Consider the following 21,641-nt stretch of genomic DNA (forward strand, 5'->3'; position numbering starts at 1 on the left):
AGAGCAATGACCTTGTCTCCATTCTCTCAAAAGGTCACCAAGGTATATTGTAAACTGTCGCAAAAGCTTGCCGGATGTGGTGTATCAGTTATCTCTTCCCAGTTGTGCCGCTTGCCTCTAGATCTTGATTTGAACAAGTGCGATAATATAACTATTTCTTGATACACACGTACACTGAACAGAAAGAGAGAAGAGAAATTGGAGTAGGAGCTACCAAGAGTTGATTCAGTAAACAGCAGCCATGTCTATTATATTTTGTTTGCGTTTTTTATTTTCTTGCATTTGTAGTGTGAATTGGAAGGTTTTACCATCTTGATTCACTTCAAATGGCCTCTCTACTGTTTCAAGCTAACAGCAGTGTGGGCCACAACCGCGGCTCACTGGTATCACAAGAGGGACGCCACGTAGGCCAACTCACTGTCCTAAACTTCCCCCATGGTTACCAAGGGCCGGGTGCTGTCAGTCCAAATTTACTCCATTAGTACCAAATCAAGTCCCAGCCTACTTTTGAAGTAAGAAATTGTAAGAGACCTATGGCTGGTGCTAAACATGAAGGAAACAACAAATAATTACCTCCCCAACACTTCCATCCTCAAAGTCAGCGTTGAAGGATTCGGATATGCTGTCAAACATCATCTCCTCCAAGTCATCATAATAATATGGACCTGGAAAATAAACCTAAAGAATATTACATGCCTGCCCAGACATGAAAAATGAGCAACGAGGATAAAATCAAACATAGTAGAAACAAGTCAGCCATGCCAAAATCACATTTTGGAACAATTGTATACCAGTCGATGAAAAAAAATAGAGTACGCCATAACTTCCTAAAATGAACAGTGGGTGCAAGAGATGTTGGGATTTTTAGTAACTGGAATCCACTGTTAATCTCAACTAAACATAAGCGTACGAATAAATAGAATGCTCTGCATGGATATGTAACTGAGAACTGTATAATTAACTGGTGAACACAGAGTACAGAGGCTCAAAGCTGAAATGCGCATCATTACAAAAGGTCACGCTTTGGACAATTCCCCTGTTGGTTAAACCAAGCTCCAATATATCAAACCCAAAGAAAATGGTTTCACCGATCATAGTATGGCCATGTCAGGTTCTGAAAGCCGGTGAAAGCTCTGAACCGAAGCTGTCACAGAGCCCAGGAACGCAAATCCTCTCATCGAGAAAAAAAATGGACTTGTACCTCGACGGCGATGGCGACGGCGACCTAGGCGTGGCTCTAATAAATCCTCTCTGGGAGATTGGAGCAATTCGAGGACCTAAGACGCAATCAAAGGAGGGTGCTGGAGGGGACGGGTGAGCGGGCACCTTTGGAGTTGGTGAAGAAGGAGAGGACGTCGGCGGCGAGCCGGTCGGCCTTGGCGCGGGAGTCGCGGCCGCCCCACCCGTTCTCCACCGCCATCTGCAGCGCCGTCCACCGCCCGAACACAAGCCCGATGCCCTCCTGGAGCGCCGCGGCCGCCTGCGACGAGAGCCCCCCGCCGCCGCTGGTTGACGCCGACATGCTGCGGAAGTTCTACGAAGACGGCTAGGGGTGCTCGCGTTGGACGGGAGCGAGATGCGGAGGACGACGAGGGAAGGATCCTCCTCCGGCGTCCCTTCCTGGTGCGTTTCCCGGCGGCGCGGAGGCGTTGGAGCTCGGGTGCCACGGCTGGTGGAGGCGAGAGACTGGAAACCTGGTAGGGGGGCGAGATTAGGGTTTGGTCGGAGTTATAGGCCGGGATTGTTCTTGGGCTGGGCCTCACTAAGCGAAAATTAGCAGATGGGCACTTTCCAGAAAACATTTTTCTGCAACACAAAACAAGATGATTTTTTTTCACCTCAAAAAAAAAACAATATGATTTTTGGGTACACACACAGAAATGTGTATATTTTTTATCTGCAAAATTTCATATCATTCTACTTTCACATGTATGTATTTTCAAATGGGCTTCTCTTTTTGTTATTGGGCCAGAAATTTGTTATTTTTTTACAGCTTACAAATTACATTTTGTCAACATGAAATTTTATGGATTCATAGTGAATAAGTACAATTTTCTGCTGAATTATTTTTGAATTTTTTAAATATGTTTATTGATTTTTTTTTTCAAAAAAAGGGCACCAAGGTGCCCGAGCACTACAACTTCGCACTCCTCACTAGGGGCCTAATTGGGTTGTAGGATTTGAATACTAAGGATTTTTTTCCTATGAAATCCATTTGGATAGTAGGAATTTATTCAAAGGAGTTTTGTAGGATTGAAATTCTCCGACCTCCTTTGGCTTGTAGGAATTCTACAGGATGAGGTTTTCAAAGGAAAAATTCCTTTGGAGCATTTTGGTTTGTAGGAATGAATTCCTATTCCTATGTAGTATAGGAACCACCCATTCACATTTAAAAGGGAAAAAATATTAGCCTGGACTAAATGGAAAAAAATATTATTCTCTGCATCAAATGGATTCTCTTTTTATATAAAAATTATATTACATGTCATCTCATTTCATATAATTTTTCTGTTTCTATGATGTCCCTATCCTATGGACCAAATGAGGCCTTACTAATTTTATCTACGTTGGTCATTTCGTTCGTAAGATTGTTCCATTAAATATTTCTTTCTTAAGGGATCCTTTGTACTATGTTCTATAACATCAACTAAAACCTCGAGAAAGAATCCTTTGTTTTTCCCGTAATGCAATAAAACAAACAAAAATCCTATAGGATTTAAGTGGGCATGACATTGTGGCCGTATGTTTTTCTAGTTCCTGCATTTTTAAAATCCCACAAATCAAACCAAATAATCCCCAAGGGGCTATTTTCTTTAAATCTTTTTCCTGGAAATTTTCAAGAATTGGAATCCTTAGAAGTTTTTCCCTACACCGGTCGTTTGATTTATATAATTGAATCCTATAGGACTTTCTTGAGTGATAAGCAAGGTAAAAAATAAGAGCAAAACCACAACTAGAAATATTATTAAGATATTGATCACTGGTCCGATGCCTAAAGAATCTAGAGAAACAAAGAAAGCATGATTTTCTTGTACTATGATCTCCTTTGGTGCGGGGGATACTAAAAACACACGAATAGAAAAAACACATGAAAAAGATATAAATGCATGCGCAAAACAGATGGTTGCTAAACATAGGAATTATATCCACTTTGTTGTTTGGTTTACAATAATTTGAAAAACGCACGAATTATAATAAACATGGTAAAACAAAGTCAAAACCACATGTACATTTATAATGTTATCATGCCACCATGGATCTTAGAATAGTTATTCGTGCGTATAAAAATGAAAAAGTAGTCCAAATGCATGTTAGAAACTCCTATTTTTTCATCTGAAATTGAATTCAAATTAAAATCTCCTTCATTTCTTTTTAATCAAATTTGTTAATAGTGCCATCGTTGGAAAAAAAATCCTATTCCCACTTCTTTTCATTCACTTTTCATTTGAAAGAAAAGAGCCCTTCATTCCGGGCTCCTTTGGTTAGTAGAATTCTCAATATGTAGCAATAGGATAAAAATGCATGTGCAAAACAAAATCATGGAAAATAGGGTAATATTCAACTTGGGAGTCTGGTTCCCATGATTGCAAAGAACACAAAAATACTAATAATCGTGGTCAAATAAGGGTAAAATCATATAAAAATGTACAATTTAAATGTTATTATGCCACTAAGGATATTAGTTTGGTTCTTAGTGCATAGGAATTTTAAAAAGAAGTCCGAGTGGGTGTTAGAATTCCCGTGCTATTCCTATGAAATAGGAATAAAAGGAATTTCTCCATTTTTCATTTGGCCCATTCCTTTTGACCAAAAGCATGATAGCCAACACTCGAGGCATCATTTTTCTAGAAACTATATAATTATATATTTGTATTTGTAGTACCATCATTGATTTTTTTCCCTTCATATTCTTATATATTTTCTCCCACTTTTCCTTTGAGCCAAATGAGTCCTCCATAGGAACTTCAACGTCGACTCAAACCTCTTAGAAAAGTTTTTTTTGAGAAGCAACCAAACAAATAAAAAATGCGGGACTCATATGGCCATAACATTGTAGTCCCATATTTTTACTATTAATATTTTTTAGGGACCTACACATCAAAAGATATTGATGTGGAATAGAACACAATTATTTCATAGGGTTTCTCATTTCCTATCGCGACCGCAACTACTCGGGCAATCATACCCCCTCCCCAAACTTTGGTTATGAGCCTGTGGATCCACCCCCCCCCCCTCTTCTTGTTGCCCAGACGACCGGTGACGGCTAGGGGATCCCGACGCCTCGATTCTGTCTAGTAGTTTAGGTTGGAGTTTTTTTTCTTACACGGCATTCGGGCGGATCGAGGTGGTCTTTCGGGTCCCAACCCTCCTTGAGTTCATACATTGTGATGGAGATGACGGAGCTCCAACGTAGATTCTCGTCGTCTCCTTTTGGCGGTGATGTTAGGATTTTCTCATCATGCGTGCAGGCCAGCAAGATTTTGTATCAGACGCTTTAGATCGATTAAAGGTTCAATTGTGATGACTGTGGCGCTATAGCGTTGCTCCATATGGGCACATGCATGAAGATTTTTCGCCCGTGATCAACAAGGTCAAGTCAACTCCGATAGAGGAGCGGCAACAGCGCCACGTCGACAGATCGTTCTCGTTGCGTTAGTGGTCATTTGGTGGTGTAGTGTCCTCCATGCAACTTTTATCATGTCTAGGATGATTTCGTATTTCTTATGAACCTTTTCATAATAAACCCGACTGCTTTTTTGAAAATGGATACTAGCGTAAAATAAACACCAAAATTCAGTCGAATATGATACGACTCAAAAGGAAAGCGTGACCCACTCCGCGTCGGACGCATCGTATCCAGTGGGCGCGCGGGCGACTCTAAACCACCCGCCCCGCCGATTCCCCAAACCTAATCGCCACCCACTTATTCCCCAATCCCCAATCTTTGGCGGGCGGAATCCTAGGTGCGGCGCGCTCACAGACCGGGACTCTCCTCCGGCGGAATCGGTGGCCCGCTGCCTCCCCAAGACTCGACCAAATAGAAACATATTCAAATACGAGAAAAATACACGCCATAAATTATGTCACCGAAAAGCTCAAAGCTTCGCAACCAAGAAAAAGGAATGTGAGGAGGAAAAAGAAGGCGTGACCCACCCACGTCAAACGCATCATATCCAGCAGCGCGGCCACCTATAAACCACCCGCCCCGCCCCATCCGATCCCTCACTCCCACCTCCCAAAACAAAATCCTGAATCGCCGACGGAACCCTAGCCGCAGAGCGACTTGCAGACCGGGGCACCAACTCCGGCGGATTCGGCGGCTCGCTCCTTCCCCGCCGCCACACACGCTTCAGAAGGTTCGCGCTGCCCGACGTCCCCGCCCCCCATCACAACTTGTATTTTCTTGTGAACCTTTTTATGATTTATGTTTACGAAATCAACCCCCCTCCTCCCGGCCAGCCGCCACGGCCGCTTCGGAAGGTTGGCGCCGCTCATCGCCGTCCCCCTGTCCCACCTTACATTGTATGTTCACGCCACGTCGTATTTTCTTACGAATCTTTTAAATAGATATGAGTATTTTTCTTGGAAAAAAATATTGCCGCAAAACACCAAAAATTCAGTGGAATTTCTTACAAATTTAATAAATATGATAAAACTATATAGTACAGTACATGATGAATTATCTCTCACCGAAAGGCGGAGGCGTTTCCACCTCACGAGATTAAAGCCGGAAGCTTCGCGGCAAGGAAAAGGAAAAGGAAAACGCGGAGGAAACGGAAAGCGTATCCGGCGGGCGCGCGGGTGGGCGGCTATAAACCACCCGCCCCCCCCCCGCCGATTCCCCAATCCCAATCCCCACCCCGCCCACCGATTCCCCAATCTTCGTCCGCCGGAACCCTAGCCCTCTCCGGCGCGACCTCCACGCCGGGACGCCTCCCTCCCCTACGGCGGAATCGGCGGCCCGCTCCCTCCCCGGCGCCAAGCACGCTCCGGAAGGTCGCCCCCGCCGCCCGGCGTCACCCCCACCGTCCCCGTCCACACCGCCAGGATCCGCGCCGCGCCGTCCGAGGGATTCGACTCCGCGCCGCGCCGTCCGAGGGATTCGACTCCGCGCCGTCGCCAAGGGACCCGCCGCCGCCGCCGTCCGCGTCGGATCGGGCCCGATCTGTAACTTCGCCCGCCGTCTGCGGCTCTCCCTGTACTATTTGATCGCTAGATTGATCGATCTGTGAGAAGTCCTCCCCGGACCTCTCGCGAATTGTGTGTTTGCAAAGCGAGAGGCCCGGAGAGAGGGGCAGACAGACTCCGATTCATCACCATGGGTGTCTTGTATTACAAATATAAGAGTGCAAAGGAAACTTACCCTGTGACGTTGCCCTACTCGTTTATATCCGTGCCTGATCTCAAGCAGCTCATCTTGTCGAGTAACCGGCACGGCACTGGCCGTAGCCGTGGCCGCGGCCCCCGCGAGGATATCGCCCTCTCCAACGCCCAGACCGGCGAAGGTTTGTAGCAGATTTAATTTAGGCCATGGTTGTTAAATCTGTACAGCAGTTGTGAATTTCTTGGAATTCGGGTGTAGCTTTGCCTTGCCCACGTAAATTATTTGATCTGATGGGTTCACGCTGTCCACGAGTTAGGTCTTGGTATCTGTAAATCCTGTATCAGGAGAAGTGCTGCTAGCTTTATTGCCAGGATCAATTAAGCTTAGTGCCTGCAGGTCCATCATTGGTGGATATTTTTTACTGTTGTTGTAGCCTTTTAGGTCAAAATTCTTATTTGATAGGCATATCACCTAATTTACAATCAGTTGCGAGCGAAAATACCAGGATAAGTGATATGTGAGTCCATCAGCAATTGCTCTAACCAATTTAGTTACGTACCTGGACGCCCTGCAAGATGCACATAACGCTAGTGAAATCTACAGATGCATCCTTCTGTTTGAGGATTCCTGTCTGCTTATCATATAGTGTAGTGCGGGGTTTAAGTGCACAACTGAACTTTTAGCTTCGGACAAAGCAATGATGGATATTTCGTGTTGCTCTGGACTTAGCCTATACATTTTTGTTGCATTCCATGCTTTATCAATCAATGGTTTTATCTTCTTTGTGTTGTACTGTTTATTTTCATATATTAATGGTCAATTATGTTATGGATGTGTTCGCATAATGGTTGTGCGAATTGTTCAGCCCTCGAGCATGGTGGTCAATATTAATCTGTATCCTGCTGTATGTTTTATTATGTACTATGACTGTAATGGAGGTCTCTTCATGATGTACTAGGACATATTATTGTTGTGCTCGGAGAGATGCTATACTTGTTCTTTAGCATGTCCTTGTGATATGCTTCTATAGCAATAGAGATCCCCTATACTATGGATAGTTCAATTCGCAAATCGTGATTGCGATTAATCCTCTTCTATTTCCCATCCTGCACATCTCAGTAGCTCGCAGTTTCCCAGTTCTCTCAACATAAATTAACCTGTCATTTTGATTCTTGTGCTGTTATTTGAAGATCTTAGTTTCAATTTAAACATGCTAGTTTTATTGCATATTTTGGTTATACTGGAGAAGATTTTATTTCACACTTAAAAGCTAGAATGGTAATGTTTTAGTGAAATGCTCTGACATATTGTTTTGTGTTCTTATTTGAATGCAGAATATGCAGAGGATGCAATGATACCACAGAACGTAACTGTGCTTGTCCGCCGAACTGCCGGGCAAGAGTCGGAGAATATCGTCGTGGTCTCCTCGTAAGTCACTGTGCTTGTACAGAGAAGTCGGGGGGGGGGATGATTCTTAGTAGGAAATTTAAGGGATTGAACTGAGATTGCATGTGAAATTTAAGGAGTTGTTTTTTTTGCATATGCTAATATTGTACCACTAATTGCAGGCGGAAAGTAATAGAAGATGGTTCTATAGCTTCAAACAGATCAGTGGTTACTGAATCAGTCTCAAAATCTTGTTCCTCCGCAGAAGTGAAAGATGAAGATGCTGCAATCGCAGCTGTGATTGATGCGGCTGAGCTTAAATGGTTAGAATACAACATTTCCTTCTTGCATAAGTCAGCAGCTAGATTTTTTGGTACCTTTTCTAATGATCATACTCAATGGCGCATGCAGGGAAGAGCAGTCATTTAAGAGAGGACAAGCTCCTGGAAGGTTTACATCAGGACGCCATAATGGTAATGCAGAAATTCCCTGTCTTCAGTGTCATGTTCTTTTGAGTTATGATGCTAGCAGATAATCTGAAAAGATTCTCTTAAAGATCAAAGCCATTGTTAGGATGAAAAAGAGCGTGTAGGTGTTCAAGCTTTGTAGAGATCAGATTTTTTTTTTTTTTGGTACGGTAGACCATGTTTCACTTGGATATTTTTTGGCAGTAACTAGACAATTGTTTCCAGCCAGTTAGACAGCTTTGAACTCTAGCAGATTTTTATACAAATTTTGACAGATTCATGTTGTTTTGTGAATATGTGAACTATACCGCTGCACAATATGCTTGCGTTGTTCTGTGAATGTGTTCAGAATACTATTTAACATGTGCACTGTTTGTCAAATCTTTCAAATTGAAGGCCATGGATCATCAGAGAGGGAGGCACCTCCACCCGGCTATGTGTGCCGCAGCTGCGGGGTTGCAGGCCATTTCATTCAACATTGCCCACAGGAAAACCAGACGCCTCCACCTGGCTATACCTGCTACAGATGCCGGATTCCAGGGCATTTTATTCAGCATTGCCCAACCATTGGCGATTCCAAATTTGACAACTACAAAATGTCTCGTCCAGTTGCCCCGGTCGTATCTCCAAATCCGGCTGATGACATTCTATCTGCACTTGCCCCAGCTGCATCTGCGAGTGTAGTTGATGACTTGCCAGCAGAACTCCACTGCCAACTATGTAATAAGGTGATGGCAGATGCGGTGTTAACAAGCAAGTGCTGCTTTGTCAGTTTCTGTGATAAATGTAAGCGGTTCTCTTATATTCAGTCTGTATCTTTAGATGTCTTGCTCTGTGGTGAACCAGAGTTCAGATATTCGGAGTGTGCTTATGCTCCAACTTTTTTAGTTCTTCGCAGTAGTTTGTACCATCATTTTTGTGAGTTTATGCTGCTTGAAATTGAACGAGGAATAACCATCTGTTTCCCCCTCCAGGTATTCGAGATTACATTATTACACAATCGAAGTGCATTTGTGGAGTCAAGGTCCTTGCAGATTCCCTCATCCCCAACCCCACAGTTAGGAGCACAATCAGCAATTTGTTAGGTACAAGGACTTGCAGCACTGCCAGCGGTACAGGGAAGCACAGAAGTTCTTCAGGAAGCAACCCTGATCCCAAATCACAGAGCCACACCACCTCGGCTGCTTTGGAAAGGGACACAAAGCAATGTATGGACAACCAGCTATCGGCAGCTTCTCCCGACGCCCGCCTCCAGGTTGCCACAGAAGGTGATCAAGTTGACCGCCCTCAGAAGAATTCTGATCTGAAGAGCAACACTGAAGGCTCTGCAGGGCGTTCAGTAGAGAAAGCCATACCTGGTGCTGACCTCCCCAAACTGAAGGATGTGAGCGAATCAACTTTAAAGAACGGTACTATTTCAGGGAGCTTGGAACCAAAAGTTGCTAGGCCTGATCAGTTGAAGAAGAAGCGGAAGAAGGCAGACTCATCTAAGGCTGTTCATCCAAACAATGCTGACTATGGTTACAACGTTCCATTTGGCCCTGCATATTGTAACCCTTTCAATGGTGCATATCCCATGGGTCCATTTGGTGTACCTGATCCATACATGTACGGCTCAATGGGCATGCCCTATGGTGGTTTCCCGATGGGTCCATTTGGTATGAATCCCTACGGCAATATTCCGCCGCAGGCTCTTGCCATGCAAGGCTATCCGCCAAACTATCAAAGGTGTGTGTATTATCAAGTTGCAAACCGTGTTTCTTCATTTCTACCTATAGAAATGAACATAGACATAACTTGGTCAGTGGAACGATTTAGTTAAGCCCAGCTGTAGTCAATAGTCATTGTATCTTCTTCTGTCCATTTGAGTTTGAATATTAAACGTATTTCATTTATTTCCTTTTAGCTGGGAAAACCAGGCCGCGCTACACCGTGATGCCGAAGCTGCTGCACGCTCAAGGCAGGTCTCCCAGGGGAACGCTGAAGCTGCTGCACGTTCAAGGCAGACCGAGAGGCCAAATGACTCCGGTGCTTGGCCCAGGCCATCAGATCGCAACCAGCGCATGGGCTCTCCTCAAGGCAGAGAGTTGAGGGACAGGCCCCAGTCAAGACCTGAACCATCAGAGCGCAACCAGCGCTTGGGTTCTCCTCGCGGCAGAGAGTCCAGAGACAGGTCCCGGTCTAGATCTAAACCATCAGAGCGCAGCCAGCGCTCGGTTTCTCCTCGCCGCAGAGAGTCGAGGGACAGGTCCCGGTCAAGACCGGCAAGGAGTAGTAGGGACCATGGGCGTTCCGACAGAGGTTCCAGTGACTACCACGAGGATCACCATGACAGGAAGAGAATGCGTGTCTCTTCTACCGTTGATGGTGATACAGAGAGCAGCCAGAGGTCCAGACACAGTTCTAGGAGCAGCCTCAGGCGCGACGACGCAAGCGACGATGAGCAGAATTTCAAGAGGAAGTGGGGACGATGATCACCGGTCGCCATGGATGGATGCAAGGTTCTGAATAAAGATGGAGGACTTGTTGCAGCATTGCTGATGTCCAGTGCTTTGCTGATGAGACTTGTTTTACTAGTGATTGTATATGTCTCGGAAAGCAGAGGATAATTCCTCTTGCAGAATGTTAAACCATTATCATACCAGAGATTTGTAATATATATCTGAGAGTTCCCAGATCTCTTCCTCTGTAATGGAATGTTATTACCAAGATAAATGAAATTATCATCAGCTACATATCGAGTTGTTATTATATGCATTTCGGAAATGTGTGTCTTCCTATTTTATTTTTTGTATTTGAACCTTCTCATATGACCTAATAAATGAGTTGTTTTCCTATACATTGACTAGATTGCACATAAACCCAACTTATTCTTTAACTATTGCAAGGTGATCACCATGTTATCTGTTATCTTTTACAAGAGTATCAACAATCTCTATGGGTGGATCTCCACCCATCCCATACACACCTTACTTCTAGCTAGTTTATAAATCATGAGCATCACAATTAGTCTCTTTAGGAGCATATGCTCAAAAATAATATGCGGAAAGTCACATGCAAGGTGATAAATATCATCAAAAACTGTCGCTAATAGATTGAAAGAACGACCTCCATTCTTCATTGTCTCTATCACCTCGATGCTGTCGGAGTTCACCTCTATGCACACAACCATATATCCTCACTAGCGATTTACCTCTATGAACGGGATTGACCCTATATCTGGTGTGGACGAACTAGCCTTGGTGTCCCCAAGGGTGTGGGAAAAATAATAATCTCCTTATCATGTTCTTTTTCCGGCAATGTGTTTGCCGTCGACGAAGAACGTGTGGAGCTTCGATTAGGGCCAGATATAGGGCCATTTGGCGGAGTAGACGGCGACAACTCGTGTTTTGGTCTTCTAGCTTATCATTTTTGACAAAGCACGACGTCAGGAAGCTATTGAGATTATGCCTCCCCGATTATGTCTAGACTCATTTGTGATGGTTGTTCAATCCTGTTCATTGCTTTCTTATCTAGGATGGCGATTTGATCCGACCAATGACTTCCATTTGATGTGTCAACAATGTTACTTTGACTTAATGGATGTTTCGGAGATCAAAATATAACATCAAACTTTGCCCGTGGCATGCCATTGGTAAGTGCATGGAAAGACAATATCAATATATCCGAGGACATGTATGTCATTGTTTGTTTTGTAAGCCTGGTCTCATAAAGGAAATTCTCCTCCTCCTCGGTCACACCTGTACATATGACTAGATTGCACATAAACCTAACGTTATACTGCATGTACACGACCATAACATAACTTATAAAAGAAAGCACTCACTGAATTACTTACTGAGTCTCGTCTTTCTCTCGGCGCCGAGAATTTTTGACGTGTCCAAGTCGATCAGATGTTCGGCTTGCTTCTCCCCCACCCTCGCCTACGAAATGGATAACCCTTGCTGCCATAGCAGCAGGTAGCATTGATATATCAAGGACATGTGTGTTGTTGCCAATAAACTCAGACACATTCATTTTCCTTAGGGAGGTCACCGCCCATTGAAGAGGCTTCTTCCTTTCCGACGCATGTTGTTTTACCGGATCCTTGGCGTTGGTGAGCTGTTGATCTGCTAGATGGAGATGTCTTCATCCTCCCTCGAGTTGCCGGCCATCATCCACATCACCGGTGTTTGGCTGCGGGGTTCTGCTCAATGGTGTTTGGCAACGGCAAAGCTTTGATGTGGAGCCGAGTCGGTTGTTCTCCCATCGTTCGTTGGACGCATGTCCTTTACATGCATGGTTGAGTGGCACATGCAATATGAGTGGCACATGCAATATGACGCGTTGGATTAGATGCAATCCTATGGCAAACAACAGCACTCCCCCACCTTATCCGCACCACATCCCTTCCTCCTCTCCATCTTGACCGTGTACTACAACCACCGCGGCCACGTACTGCAACCGTTGCGACCACGTGGCGGGGGCGGCGACAAGGAGATGCATGCCTTCCAACATCGACAACAATGCTGGAACCAACAGTGCAGATGCTACTAGCAATGAGGTAGGATGCTGGAACCAGCGGTGTGTTTGTGCCGCCCAAGTTTGTACCAGGGTTCTTTTACTGGAACCAGCAACATGGATTGCTACAACCAGCAACGGTCGGTGGCGAGATGCAGCATTTGCGGTGCGCGTGAGCTAGGACGACGACGACGACCGTATACCGCAACGTTTGCTGCAACCGGCGTCTCTGGTTGCTAGAACCGGTGATTCGGGATGCTGGAACCGGCGATGTTGGGTGGTGGAATGATTTTTGGTGTTGTAACGGCGAGGTTTGTTTTTGATGAACCATCATTGTCTTTTTGGTACTATCCAATTTTTTTTCTACGTCCATTTATGACTTAGTGGAGATCCGCGACGTCGAGGATGACATTTCTTTGCTTTAATTGTGTCAGATTTTTGCTATTACCGGCGACGTGTTTCGCTACATCCATTCACGACGGCCATGGTGCTTTACAACTTAGCTGCGACCGGCGACAGCAAGGACGACATTTTTACTGCAACTGCGCCGATGTTTTTTGCTACTACCGGCGACCTGTTTGCTACATCCACCAACGACAGACATGGTGCTTCAAGCGCGGCGGCGAGCGCGAACAAGATGCTGGTGGTGGGTCGCCAAATATTCCGGCGACAAGATTTGGAAGGAGCCGGAGGGGCGGCACGGTGCTGCGACCGGGAGGGGGGGTTGGCTCGGCGTGCGCACCCGATGAGCCGCAGGTGCTGCGCAAGAGAAGACGACGGGTGTTGCGCAAGGGAGAAGAAGATTTGGAGACAAATCATTTTTTCTAGATCCAACGCACCGGACCACTTACATCTAACGGTCTGAGCGGTCGCCCGTTTGGTTTTTTTGGGCCGATCGGCCGGTGCCTATCACTGTGTCACGGGCCTAACACTGCACGTGTTTATTGACTGTTTGTAAGGCTGGTCTGGTGAACCAAATTCCCCTTCTCCTCCTCCTGTCCTGCGGGTGACACGTGTGCGGCGCGCGAGGAGCCACGCAGCACGCGTGGCCGGCCGCGCGGCACGTTTTCTTGCCCCGTTCGCCGGCCGCTCCGCCCACTCCCACTCCCCGGACCGAGCCGATGGCGACGCTGCAGCTGAACCACATCGCGCGGGAGACCGGCGACGTGCGCGGCCTCGCCGCCTTCTACGAGGAGGTGCTGGGCTTCGAGCGCGTCCCGTCCCCGGCCTACTCCGGCTTCCAGGTCGCCTGGCTCCGCCTCCCGGGCTCCCCCGACGTCGCGCTCCACATCATCGAGCGGGACCCGGCCGTCGCCGCCGCCGCCCCGGGGGCCGCGCAGGGGGGCGCCACGCCCGCGCAGCTGCCCAGGCGGCACCACCTGGCCTTCTCCGTGGCCGACTTCGACGGGTTCCTCACCGTGCTCAGGACCCGCGGCACCGAGCTGTTCGAGAAGTCCCAGCCCGACGGCCGCACGCGCCAGGTCTTCTTCTTGGACCCCGACGGTGAGTGAGGGACCCCTACCTTCTCCGATGCTTGCTAAATTCAACTTTTCTAGTATCTCGACGACGTCTCTGTTGCTTGATCTATGCTTGCTCACTGTGCCATTTGCGTAATGTGTCTAATTGACGAAATTCTGAGAGAGATTCTTTAGTAGTAGAACTGCAAAACAGTCTGCAATTTAGGAGTGGCTTGAAACGGGAGGGTTATTCAGGTTGAATGATGGAGGAATGCCAGCCTGAACCTTGTTTGCTTCATCACAATCCATCACCTGTGCTGTTTGTGAACTTGCAGTGTCCTTGCGGTGATCTTCTTCAGGCAAATATAAGAGCTGTTGGGTTTATGCATGTTTATGTCCTTAGGATAACTTATGATAGGCAGTACTAGTGATGTTGGCTTATCATGTCAAGTTCTTGAAACGGGGCTAGTTCAGATATGTTTCTTATATACTGCTATTCAGTATGTGTGTTGCATGCTTGATTATGACCAGATCGGTCAGTTTGTAGTGCGATACTTGTTTGGTAAATGCTTTTGTTTCACTTTTCTAGTTGGGTTATGCTAAGCCGTCCTCCAAAAAGAAAAAAAAAAGAAGGTTATCCTCTAATAGGGCTCTGAAAACGAGTTTTACGCTATCGGTTCCAGCCAATTGATAGGAACTACATATCTTTACCATAAATACATGGCAAGCCATCCTTTAGGTTGATGATACATCTTAGCCAGAGGCAGACTGTATTTGCTTGTTCGTAAGTAGTGCTGCAATTGTATGTTTCCAACAGGAGACTGAAAATGGTAATTCGTTGTCCATAACTTTTTTTTTTGACTGGATTCGTTGTCCATAACTAGCTAGGGATTACTTTATCATGTGTTTAGGCTGCAGAGATAAAGTTGTGTGTTCTGGTTAGCAAAGCTGATTACGAGCCGACTGTCTGATACCTTTAAGCTTTCCAAACCTATGGGCTGTATATAATGGATTCTATCGATTGCTTTGCATATCGGACCATTCTCCGTAGTATCTAGTATGCCTAGATTTCCTTTTCCTTTTAACTTGGGACTGGTCTGTGAATCTTGTCGTACGCACTATCAAGTGTAATTGTAATACAAAACGAAAGATGGCATCTGTCATGACTAATACCACGCTTTTAGATGCCAAATCCGAAGTTTATGAATTGTTACTCAGTCTGCAGTGAATTTCCTGTGTACTAGTAACGCTTTGTAATTCTGATATCTGAAACAAGAATTGTGAATTGACAAATGGACTGCATTTTCATCTGTCTTTTCATGCTCGCTGCGTATAATCTGTACTGCAGTCCATTCCAACAACATCCACACCTCAACCATCATTGACAGCTTGGTTCTGCCTCTACCGCAGGCAATGGTCTAGAAGTCACAAGCTCGAGCCCAGGCGATAAGTAACCTGCTGGGAGCAGGAAACACCTTCTACTTCTGCGACACCCATGTAAGTGGTAACTGATGTTGCAGTTGAGAATCCATTGCAAGCTGTGCCGGCGCCTACCATTTCCGAAACCAATTTCCCGAGCTTAAATTGCATCGGCGGTTTTTCGCAGCTGCCACGGCAAACAAGCAGGGAGCAGTTAGGCTGCTATGCTATGCTGAAGTGCTGTCAGTTTTTCTTTCTTGCACATGAGTACCGGTTACACTGATCCACATTATCTATTTTGCTTGTTTGGTTGCAGGTAGTGATGCCCACCTCGAGACTGAAGATGATGGAAGCTGCAGAATTTGAGGGAAAACATCCAGTGCCATGCGTTACTCCGAAATAAATAAGGACCTTACTACTTATATCTATCTGCTCCCCATGCTTGTAATCTGGATATGCATGTCTCTGGCTCAAGACTGAACTTGTGCTGTGTGTTAGAACATCAAGTTAAACTAGTACTCCCTCCGTCCGGAAATACTTGTCGAAGAAATGGGTAAAAATGGATGTATCTAAAACTAAAACGCGTCTAGATACATCCATTTCTCTAACAAGTATTTCCGGACGGAGGGAGTACTACAAATGATGTGCTTCTTGCCCATCAAATCTTTCGATTCGCCTTCATATGAAATCTTTCGATTCGCTGATGTTCCGGTTATCGCTGAACCAATGTTTCAAGCATAACAAGCAGGAACGCAAAGATTGTTCAGGCAACAACTGAAGCAACTGATTATTAGGCAAAAAAAAAGGGCATCTTATTGTAATGGCTGGTGAAATACATTGTACAGAGCCTCGGAGCACATGAACTCTGCCGATCGACGCCGCGCGAGGTGGCCGGCGGCCGGCCGGCGTGAGGCGATGAGGGGTCGGTCAGTCGTTGGCGGTGGCGAGCTGGACCTGGAGCAGCTCGTCCTCGGGGATGACGCGGATGGTGCAGTCGGAGCGCGGGTAGGCGGCGCAGAGCAGCGCGTAGCCCTGCGCCACCACGTCGTCGCTGAGCATGCCGTCGCTCTGGTCCACCTTGCCGGACACCAGCCGCGCCGGGCAGGTCATGCACACCCCGAGCTTGCAGTCGTGCGGCACGTCCAGCCCCTCCTCCAGCGCCCGCTCCAGGATGTTCTCGTCCTCCTCCATCTCCACCACCCGCGACTCGCCGCCGTGCTCGATCGTCACCCGGTGCGCCCGCGGCGCCGCCGCCGTCAGCCGCACTTGCGGATGCTGACGGCCGAGCAGGATGGCGGCGCTGTGGCCGAGATGGAGGCGGGGGGAGGAGATGGGGGTGGCGAGGTGGAGCAGCGAAGCGGCGGCCATGGCGTGCCCGGCTCGGCGTTTGTGTGCGGTGCGCGGGGCAGGGCAGGTGGTGTGCTAGCTAGAGGATAAGGCGCTGTGCTGCTCTGCTGTGTTGTCTCGCTTTGCCTTGGTGTAATCACGGCCGCTCATTTACTTCCTCGATCCATTCTTACCCGCTAGATCCGCCTCATGGGAAATACATACATTTTATGTACCGAACTGCCTCCCCCCATGTCAGCCCCCCTTAATACCGCCGGGCGCCTCAAACCCCCGGGGCGGACGGCCCGGTCACAAAAATACAATCCAGACGGGCCTCAAACGTCTGGTCTGACAGGTATCCCTCGTCATTCAACCAAAATATAGGATGTCCGGGCGCGTCTGTCACGTCGGACTGACAATGAAATTTCACACGAAATCGTTCGGAATTCTGGTGGTTCAACAGGCGTCTCCTTCGGTGGGGGTGTGAACGTCGCGTGGCGCCGCTCCAGCTCATCGCCCAAGCCGCTATTTAAGCCAGCTGGCGTCCCCCAACCCTAGCCACATCCACCTCCCCCCTCTCCGCGCCGTCAGCCAGAGCCCATCTACCACCTCTCTCCTGCTCTGCCGCTCTTCCCACGCCCTCCGGCTTCGCCATGGTTTGACAAAGGAAGACCACCTATGCTATGCTCACGCCGGAGCACCAGTTCTAGATTGAGCAGGGGATCCGGGTGATCCGTGCCGCATGTATCGCGGCCGACTTGCCTCTGGACTCGCCGAAGCAAGAGGATGAGGAGGAGGAGGAGGAGGAGGTGGCTTCGATGGGGGTGGCGGATGCGGAGGAGGTCGGCAGTCGAAGGAGGGGGAACTGGCGTCGCGTCCGGCTCCGGGCTTCAACATGTAGGATGCGAAGGCAGAGTTCGTGGTCGCCCAAGCGGCCGAGATGGCGGAGCAGCAGGCCATCATGGAGTCCATCCATCATGAGGCCTATGTGGAAGCCAACCGGCAGGAATGGGCGGCGACCGACACGCTCTTCGATGAGGTCGACGAGGAGATGGATGCGGAGGTCGGCGCGGAGGAACTGGAGGAGCCGGAGCTGCGGCTGCCTCTCATGTACCCGAAGTCGGGCACGGAGATAATGGACATCTCCGACGAGGATTAGGGCAATATAGGTTACTTGATCTACGTAGTACATGGATTTCATTATTTGCATGCTTTTGTGTGGATTTAAGGTTTCTAGTATGAGATACCTGATGCAGAGACGCACATTTGAGGCGTGACCGGTCACTATCCGTGAAAAAGGTAAGAAATGTATGTTAGTATAAAATATATATTTTACTTCACGAAAAATTACAAACATAAATATATAGCACAAAATATACTCATAAATGTAAATTTTGTGGTTTCCCAATTCACATCTTACTGTTCTTGTACCAATTTTGGTATAGTAAATCAATATAAACGTAATTATTCGTATACCAAACATAATTTCTAAATGATACGACTTAAGAAAATCTCGGGTGTCAAATAGCTTATTCTACACCCTAGGCGATGAATGGCATTACTATTAATGTACTTGCTGTTACTCTTTTGAACCAACACTCATTTTCATACCACTCAAATAATTTATCCATAGGATAAACATGTATCCGCTTCATATCCAACAATGTGAAACTAAAATAAAAATACCCGATTCACGCGCTGTTCTCATTTCAAAGCATCCAGGTGCACAAGTCAGCTCTCGTGGCTGAATGTTCTTGATCGAGATCCCGTCACTGTTCCCTCGGTGCAAGTTTGCTTCTCTAGCGTCGGCTGTCAATAACAAAGTGGCCAACGAGAGCTCTACTCCAAGAAAAGTAGTGAGCTCGCTCCTTGGCTGTCACCGATGGAGCCAAGCTCTGCTACGGCTAGTCTTGCCCCCAAGTCGCTGCCACGCCTTCTTGCGCCAACACCGACCGGGTTCGTCCGATTCCGAGCTCAATGGACCCATGAGCACTCTGACCCGACCTTTCGCCGGAAGATGGAGGAACCGGCCGCCCCTTTTCAGGTCGGCATGCCCGGTAGGCGGTAGCAAGACAGGGACACGGACGACTCGCAACCTTACCTTACCTAGCCGCGCGGATACTCTCGCCGTCTTGCATGCGTTGAAGAATCAAAACTCAATCAGCTGTTGCACACCGTGTTGCCGGCATCTATCCCAGCCACTTTGTTGTCACTCTGGCCGAGGCACTGGCATTATGTGGCGTCGCCGGCCCGCGGGGAGGGAGCATGCAGAAGCCGACGCCTTAGCTTGACGACCCCGACGACTGGACTCTCGGCGGAGCTTTCTCGGCGATTTCTCGCCGTCGTCGTCCACTCTGCAGAAAAGCAAGCGTGCGGCAGGGAAGCAACGAGGAAACGGGGCGCTTGCTTGCTTTGTTCCGAGCGAGCCGGCCGGCCGGCGTCGGCGGGTGCAGCAGTGCAGCACGATCGAGGAGACGACGACTCTCCCTGCATGGAATGGAAGAAAACATGGCGACTAGTGCTGCATGTGGCTAATTTGGTAGTGCTCCTTTTAAGATTGAGAGGCAAAGAAAAGCAACACGTACGTTGCATACGAGTATCACTTTATCACCCATGTGTTAAGAGCTATAAGAAGAAAAGTTTCCATGGACGGAAGGTCAATGATGGACAGATGATCGACCGATGCGTCCATATGGCATTTAACTTGCTCTAGACCAATCTTGATTTTCTCTAGTTTCACTGAATTCTTATAGAAAATATTTTCATAATATATATGTTTAATGTTCTACTCCCTCTGTAAATTTTTATAAGACGTTTAATTTTAGGTCGAATAGATTTTAGCGTAATTTTCTATATATGTTGATCAGACTTAAAAGAAAGTTTGACGTGGAGTGACTTTAATTCCGGGTCGTGGCCAACCGGGACTAAAGGATGGAGGCCTTTAGTCTCGATTTATTTGTCCCGGTTGGTGAATCGGGACTAAAGGCCGTTCCCAACCAGGACTAAAGCCCGTTTCTCCACTAGTGAACAGTGGGACAAAGAGAAGCCACCTCGGGTTATCAGATATAAACAAGCGACACCAAATCTACCAAGGTTCGACCCTCACTGTATGAGTAACAAAATCACGCTCCTGCTTGTATGTGACTATATATATCACAAATGGGTTACGATGATGGTGTGCAAGATGTACTCAGTGAGCTGGCAGTCAACTCATCAAGTTAGGGGTGGACAATTTAGACAGAGTATCTAGATCTGATCTACTGATTGTGCTAGTAATTGCATGATAGCTAGGGTTTCCGCAGATCTTGGAGAGGTTGAAGATGTCTGCTCGTTTATGGTCACCTAATGCAACACAAATTGTGTATCCACAAAAGTTGCACTACCATTAAAAACCAGGGCATTTAAATTTTTTAAATGATATATTTTTTTACGGTAAACTTTCAATCTATTCATCTTCAATCTATTATTTTTTAAATGATATTATTTTTATAAGTATCTAGCTAGGGATACACACAGGAGCCTAATAAACCGAAAAGGACATAGTAACTAATAACAGTTTGTTTTCACCATCCACACACAGAAGATTTTTACCAAGACAAGAGGAAGGAAGCTCCATGTGAGCAACAACGAAGGTGAAGCGAAGCCCGTTGGATCCAGCGCCAGGCGCCAGCATCGCACCAAACTAATCAGCCGAACTGATCGCCGAGGCAGCTTCCCGGAACAAGCCAGCGCGCGCCATGCATGCATGGCCAGGAAAGGTTCCCTGACTGACGCACCGCGGCCGACGTCAGGCCGCTGATGAGTACGGGCGTGCGCTAACGGGAAGCCCACACGGCCGCCTTCACGGCAACACTGTCCGTCCTCCGTGTGATCCATGGGTGAATTTGCATGCCATGCATCCATGAGTCTATATTTTATGTGAGAGGATCACATCACGCAGTGGCACCACTTGCCGATTAACATACGGCTAGCTAGTTGCCTTGCCTGGTTCAATGGATGCAGCGTTATCTATGTTTCCTGGATCAATTCTTCTGGGTAATATTTCTGGACTCCTTGCAGGCGAAGTAGACCCGTTGATAGCGAGGCCACATCAAGATTTTTCATGTGCTGCAACTACAAAATTCGGTTGACTGCGTGCGTGCGCGCGTGTACGTACGTACTTTGTGTTCCGTGTTTATAAAATGATATTTTTAATTTCTTTTAGAGAACTATTGAAAAAGAAACTTGATCCGACGGCTGGGGATTTCGAATCGGCAATAACAAAAAAAACTTGACTTGGATTGATTTCACTAAGCTATATATGATCACTAGCTAGTAGCGCACTTGAAACTAGGGCCCGATGTAAATTTGGTTAATAGTGCTGGTACGTGCACAGCATCACGCTAGCTAATTTTGCTGAACCAGCTGGGTAGCTAGGGTAGGACAGTGTGACCCAAAGTTTTCCTGGTCTCAGACGACGTTAACACGCGCGCGTTGCATCGTTGAAGCTTCCATTTGAACAAAATAACCTCGATTGATACCCCCGAGAGCTTCTCTCATCCACTAGCAGTACTCCGATCTCTCGACCCCCACCCCTCTCTCGTGTATATATATACACTCTCTTCTGCAACTAGCCGAAGCTCACAGCATCAATGTCCCCCATCCGTTCATGTATCTAGTTAGCAACAGCGTAAGTATGGAAGCACTCCGGTGACCCGCTAGCCTCGTCGATTTCCGCCATGGCCTCAACCTCGCAACCCCCCACAACGTATGAGTATGACC

General features: G+C 47.1%; 5 protein-coding genes across 6 annotated transcripts in view; 3 read left to right on the forward strand and 2 right to left on the reverse strand.

Moving 5' to 3' along the window:
- The window catches only part of LOC119287131 (pre-rRNA-processing protein TSR2-like), a 3,796-nt gene extending 2,098 nt beyond the window's left edge, over positions 1–1,698 (reverse strand). Inside the window, exons 1-2 of the mRNA XM_037566650.1 lie at positions 1,327–1,698; positions 574–665 (exon numbers count right to left, since the gene is read on the reverse strand). Of these exons, the coding sequence (XP_037422547.1) occupies positions 574–665; positions 1,327–1,522 (288 nt within the window). The 5' untranslated portion in view covers positions 1,523–1,698. The remainder of the gene's footprint in view (positions 1–573; positions 666–1,326) is intronic.
- Positions 1,699–6,319: 4,621 nt separating this feature from the next.
- Positions 6,320–10,913, forward strand: LOC119287132 (E3 ubiquitin ligase PARAQUAT TOLERANCE 3-like). Its single transcript, XM_037566651.1, has 7 exons — positions 6,320–6,506; positions 7,660–7,753; positions 7,894–8,034; positions 8,123–8,184; positions 8,575–8,964; positions 9,153–9,906; positions 10,085–10,913. The coding sequence occupies exons 1-7, from the start codon at positions 6,320–6,322 to the stop codon at positions 10,650–10,652; spliced, it is 2,196 nt and encodes a 731-aa protein (XP_037422548.1). The 3' UTR covers positions 10,653–10,913.
- Positions 10,914–13,739: 2,826 nt separating this feature from the next.
- LOC119287134 (glutathione transferase FosA-like) lies at positions 13,740–16,060 on the forward strand. The gene is made up of 3 exons (XM_037566653.1): positions 13,740–14,181; positions 15,546–15,632; positions 15,871–16,060. The coding sequence occupies exons 1-2, from the start codon at positions 13,800–13,802 to the stop codon at positions 15,587–15,589; spliced, it is 426 nt and encodes a 141-aa protein (XP_037422550.1). The 5' UTR covers positions 13,740–13,799; the 3' UTR covers positions 15,590–15,632; positions 15,871–16,060.
- Positions 16,061–16,320: 260 nt separating this feature from the next.
- On the reverse strand, positions 16,321–17,007 carry LOC119287133 (ferredoxin C 1, chloroplastic-like). The gene has a single exon (XM_037566652.1). It carries the CDS (start codon positions 16,920–16,922, stop codon positions 16,482–16,484), a length of 441 nt encoding a protein of 146 aa, XP_037422549.1. The 5' UTR covers positions 16,923–17,007; the 3' UTR covers positions 16,321–16,481.
- A 4,477-nt stretch (positions 17,008–21,484) lies between these two features.
- LOC119289284 (WRKY transcription factor WRKY24-like) overlaps positions 21,485–21,641 on the forward strand; it is a 1,899-nt gene continuing 1,742 nt past the window's right edge. Inside the window, exon 1 of one of the 2 annotated variants that reach the window (XM_037568643.1) lies at positions 21,485–21,627. In XM_037568643.1, the coding sequence (XP_037424540.1) occupies positions 21,599–21,627 (29 nt within the window). In that variant the 5' untranslated portion in view covers positions 21,485–21,598. Of the gene's footprint in view, positions 21,634–21,641 lie in introns of both variants that reach the window. The other variant, XM_037568642.1, reaches the window with a different exon arrangement.

The sequence above is a fragment of the Triticum dicoccoides genome, chromosome 4A, assembly GCF_002162155.2.
Source record: "Triticum dicoccoides isolate Atlit2015 ecotype Zavitan chromosome 4A, WEW_v2.0, whole genome shotgun sequence".
NCBI lineage: Eukaryota > Viridiplantae > Streptophyta > Magnoliopsida > Poales > Poaceae > Triticum > Triticum dicoccoides.

Bases quoted from the DNA above. Each gene is read 5' to 3' on its own strand.
- LOC119287132 (XM_037566651.1), top strand. From the start codon at position 6,320: ATGGGTGTCTTGTATTACAAATATAAGAGTGCAAAGGAAACTTACCCT. The intron at 7,754-7,893 runs GTAAGTCACTGT...CACTAATTGCAG, and splicing joins AATATCGTCGTGGTCTCCTC to GCGGAAAGTAATAGAAGATG. The intron at 9,907-10,084 runs GTGTGTGTATTA...ATTTCCTTTTAG, and splicing joins TATCCGCCAAACTATCAAAG to CTGGGAAAACCAGGCCGCGC.
- LOC119287134 (XM_037566653.1), top strand. From the start codon at position 13,800: ATGGCGACGCTGCAGCTGAACCACATCGCGCGGGAGACCGGCGACGTG. The intron at 14,182-15,545 runs GTGAGTGAGGGA...CCTCTACCGCAG, and splicing joins CTTCTTCTTGGACCCCGACG to GCAATGGTCTAGAAGTCACA.
- LOC119287133 (XM_037566652.1), bottom strand. From the start codon at position 16,922: ATGGCCGCCGCTTCGCTGCTCCACCTCGCCACCCCCATCTCCTCCCCC.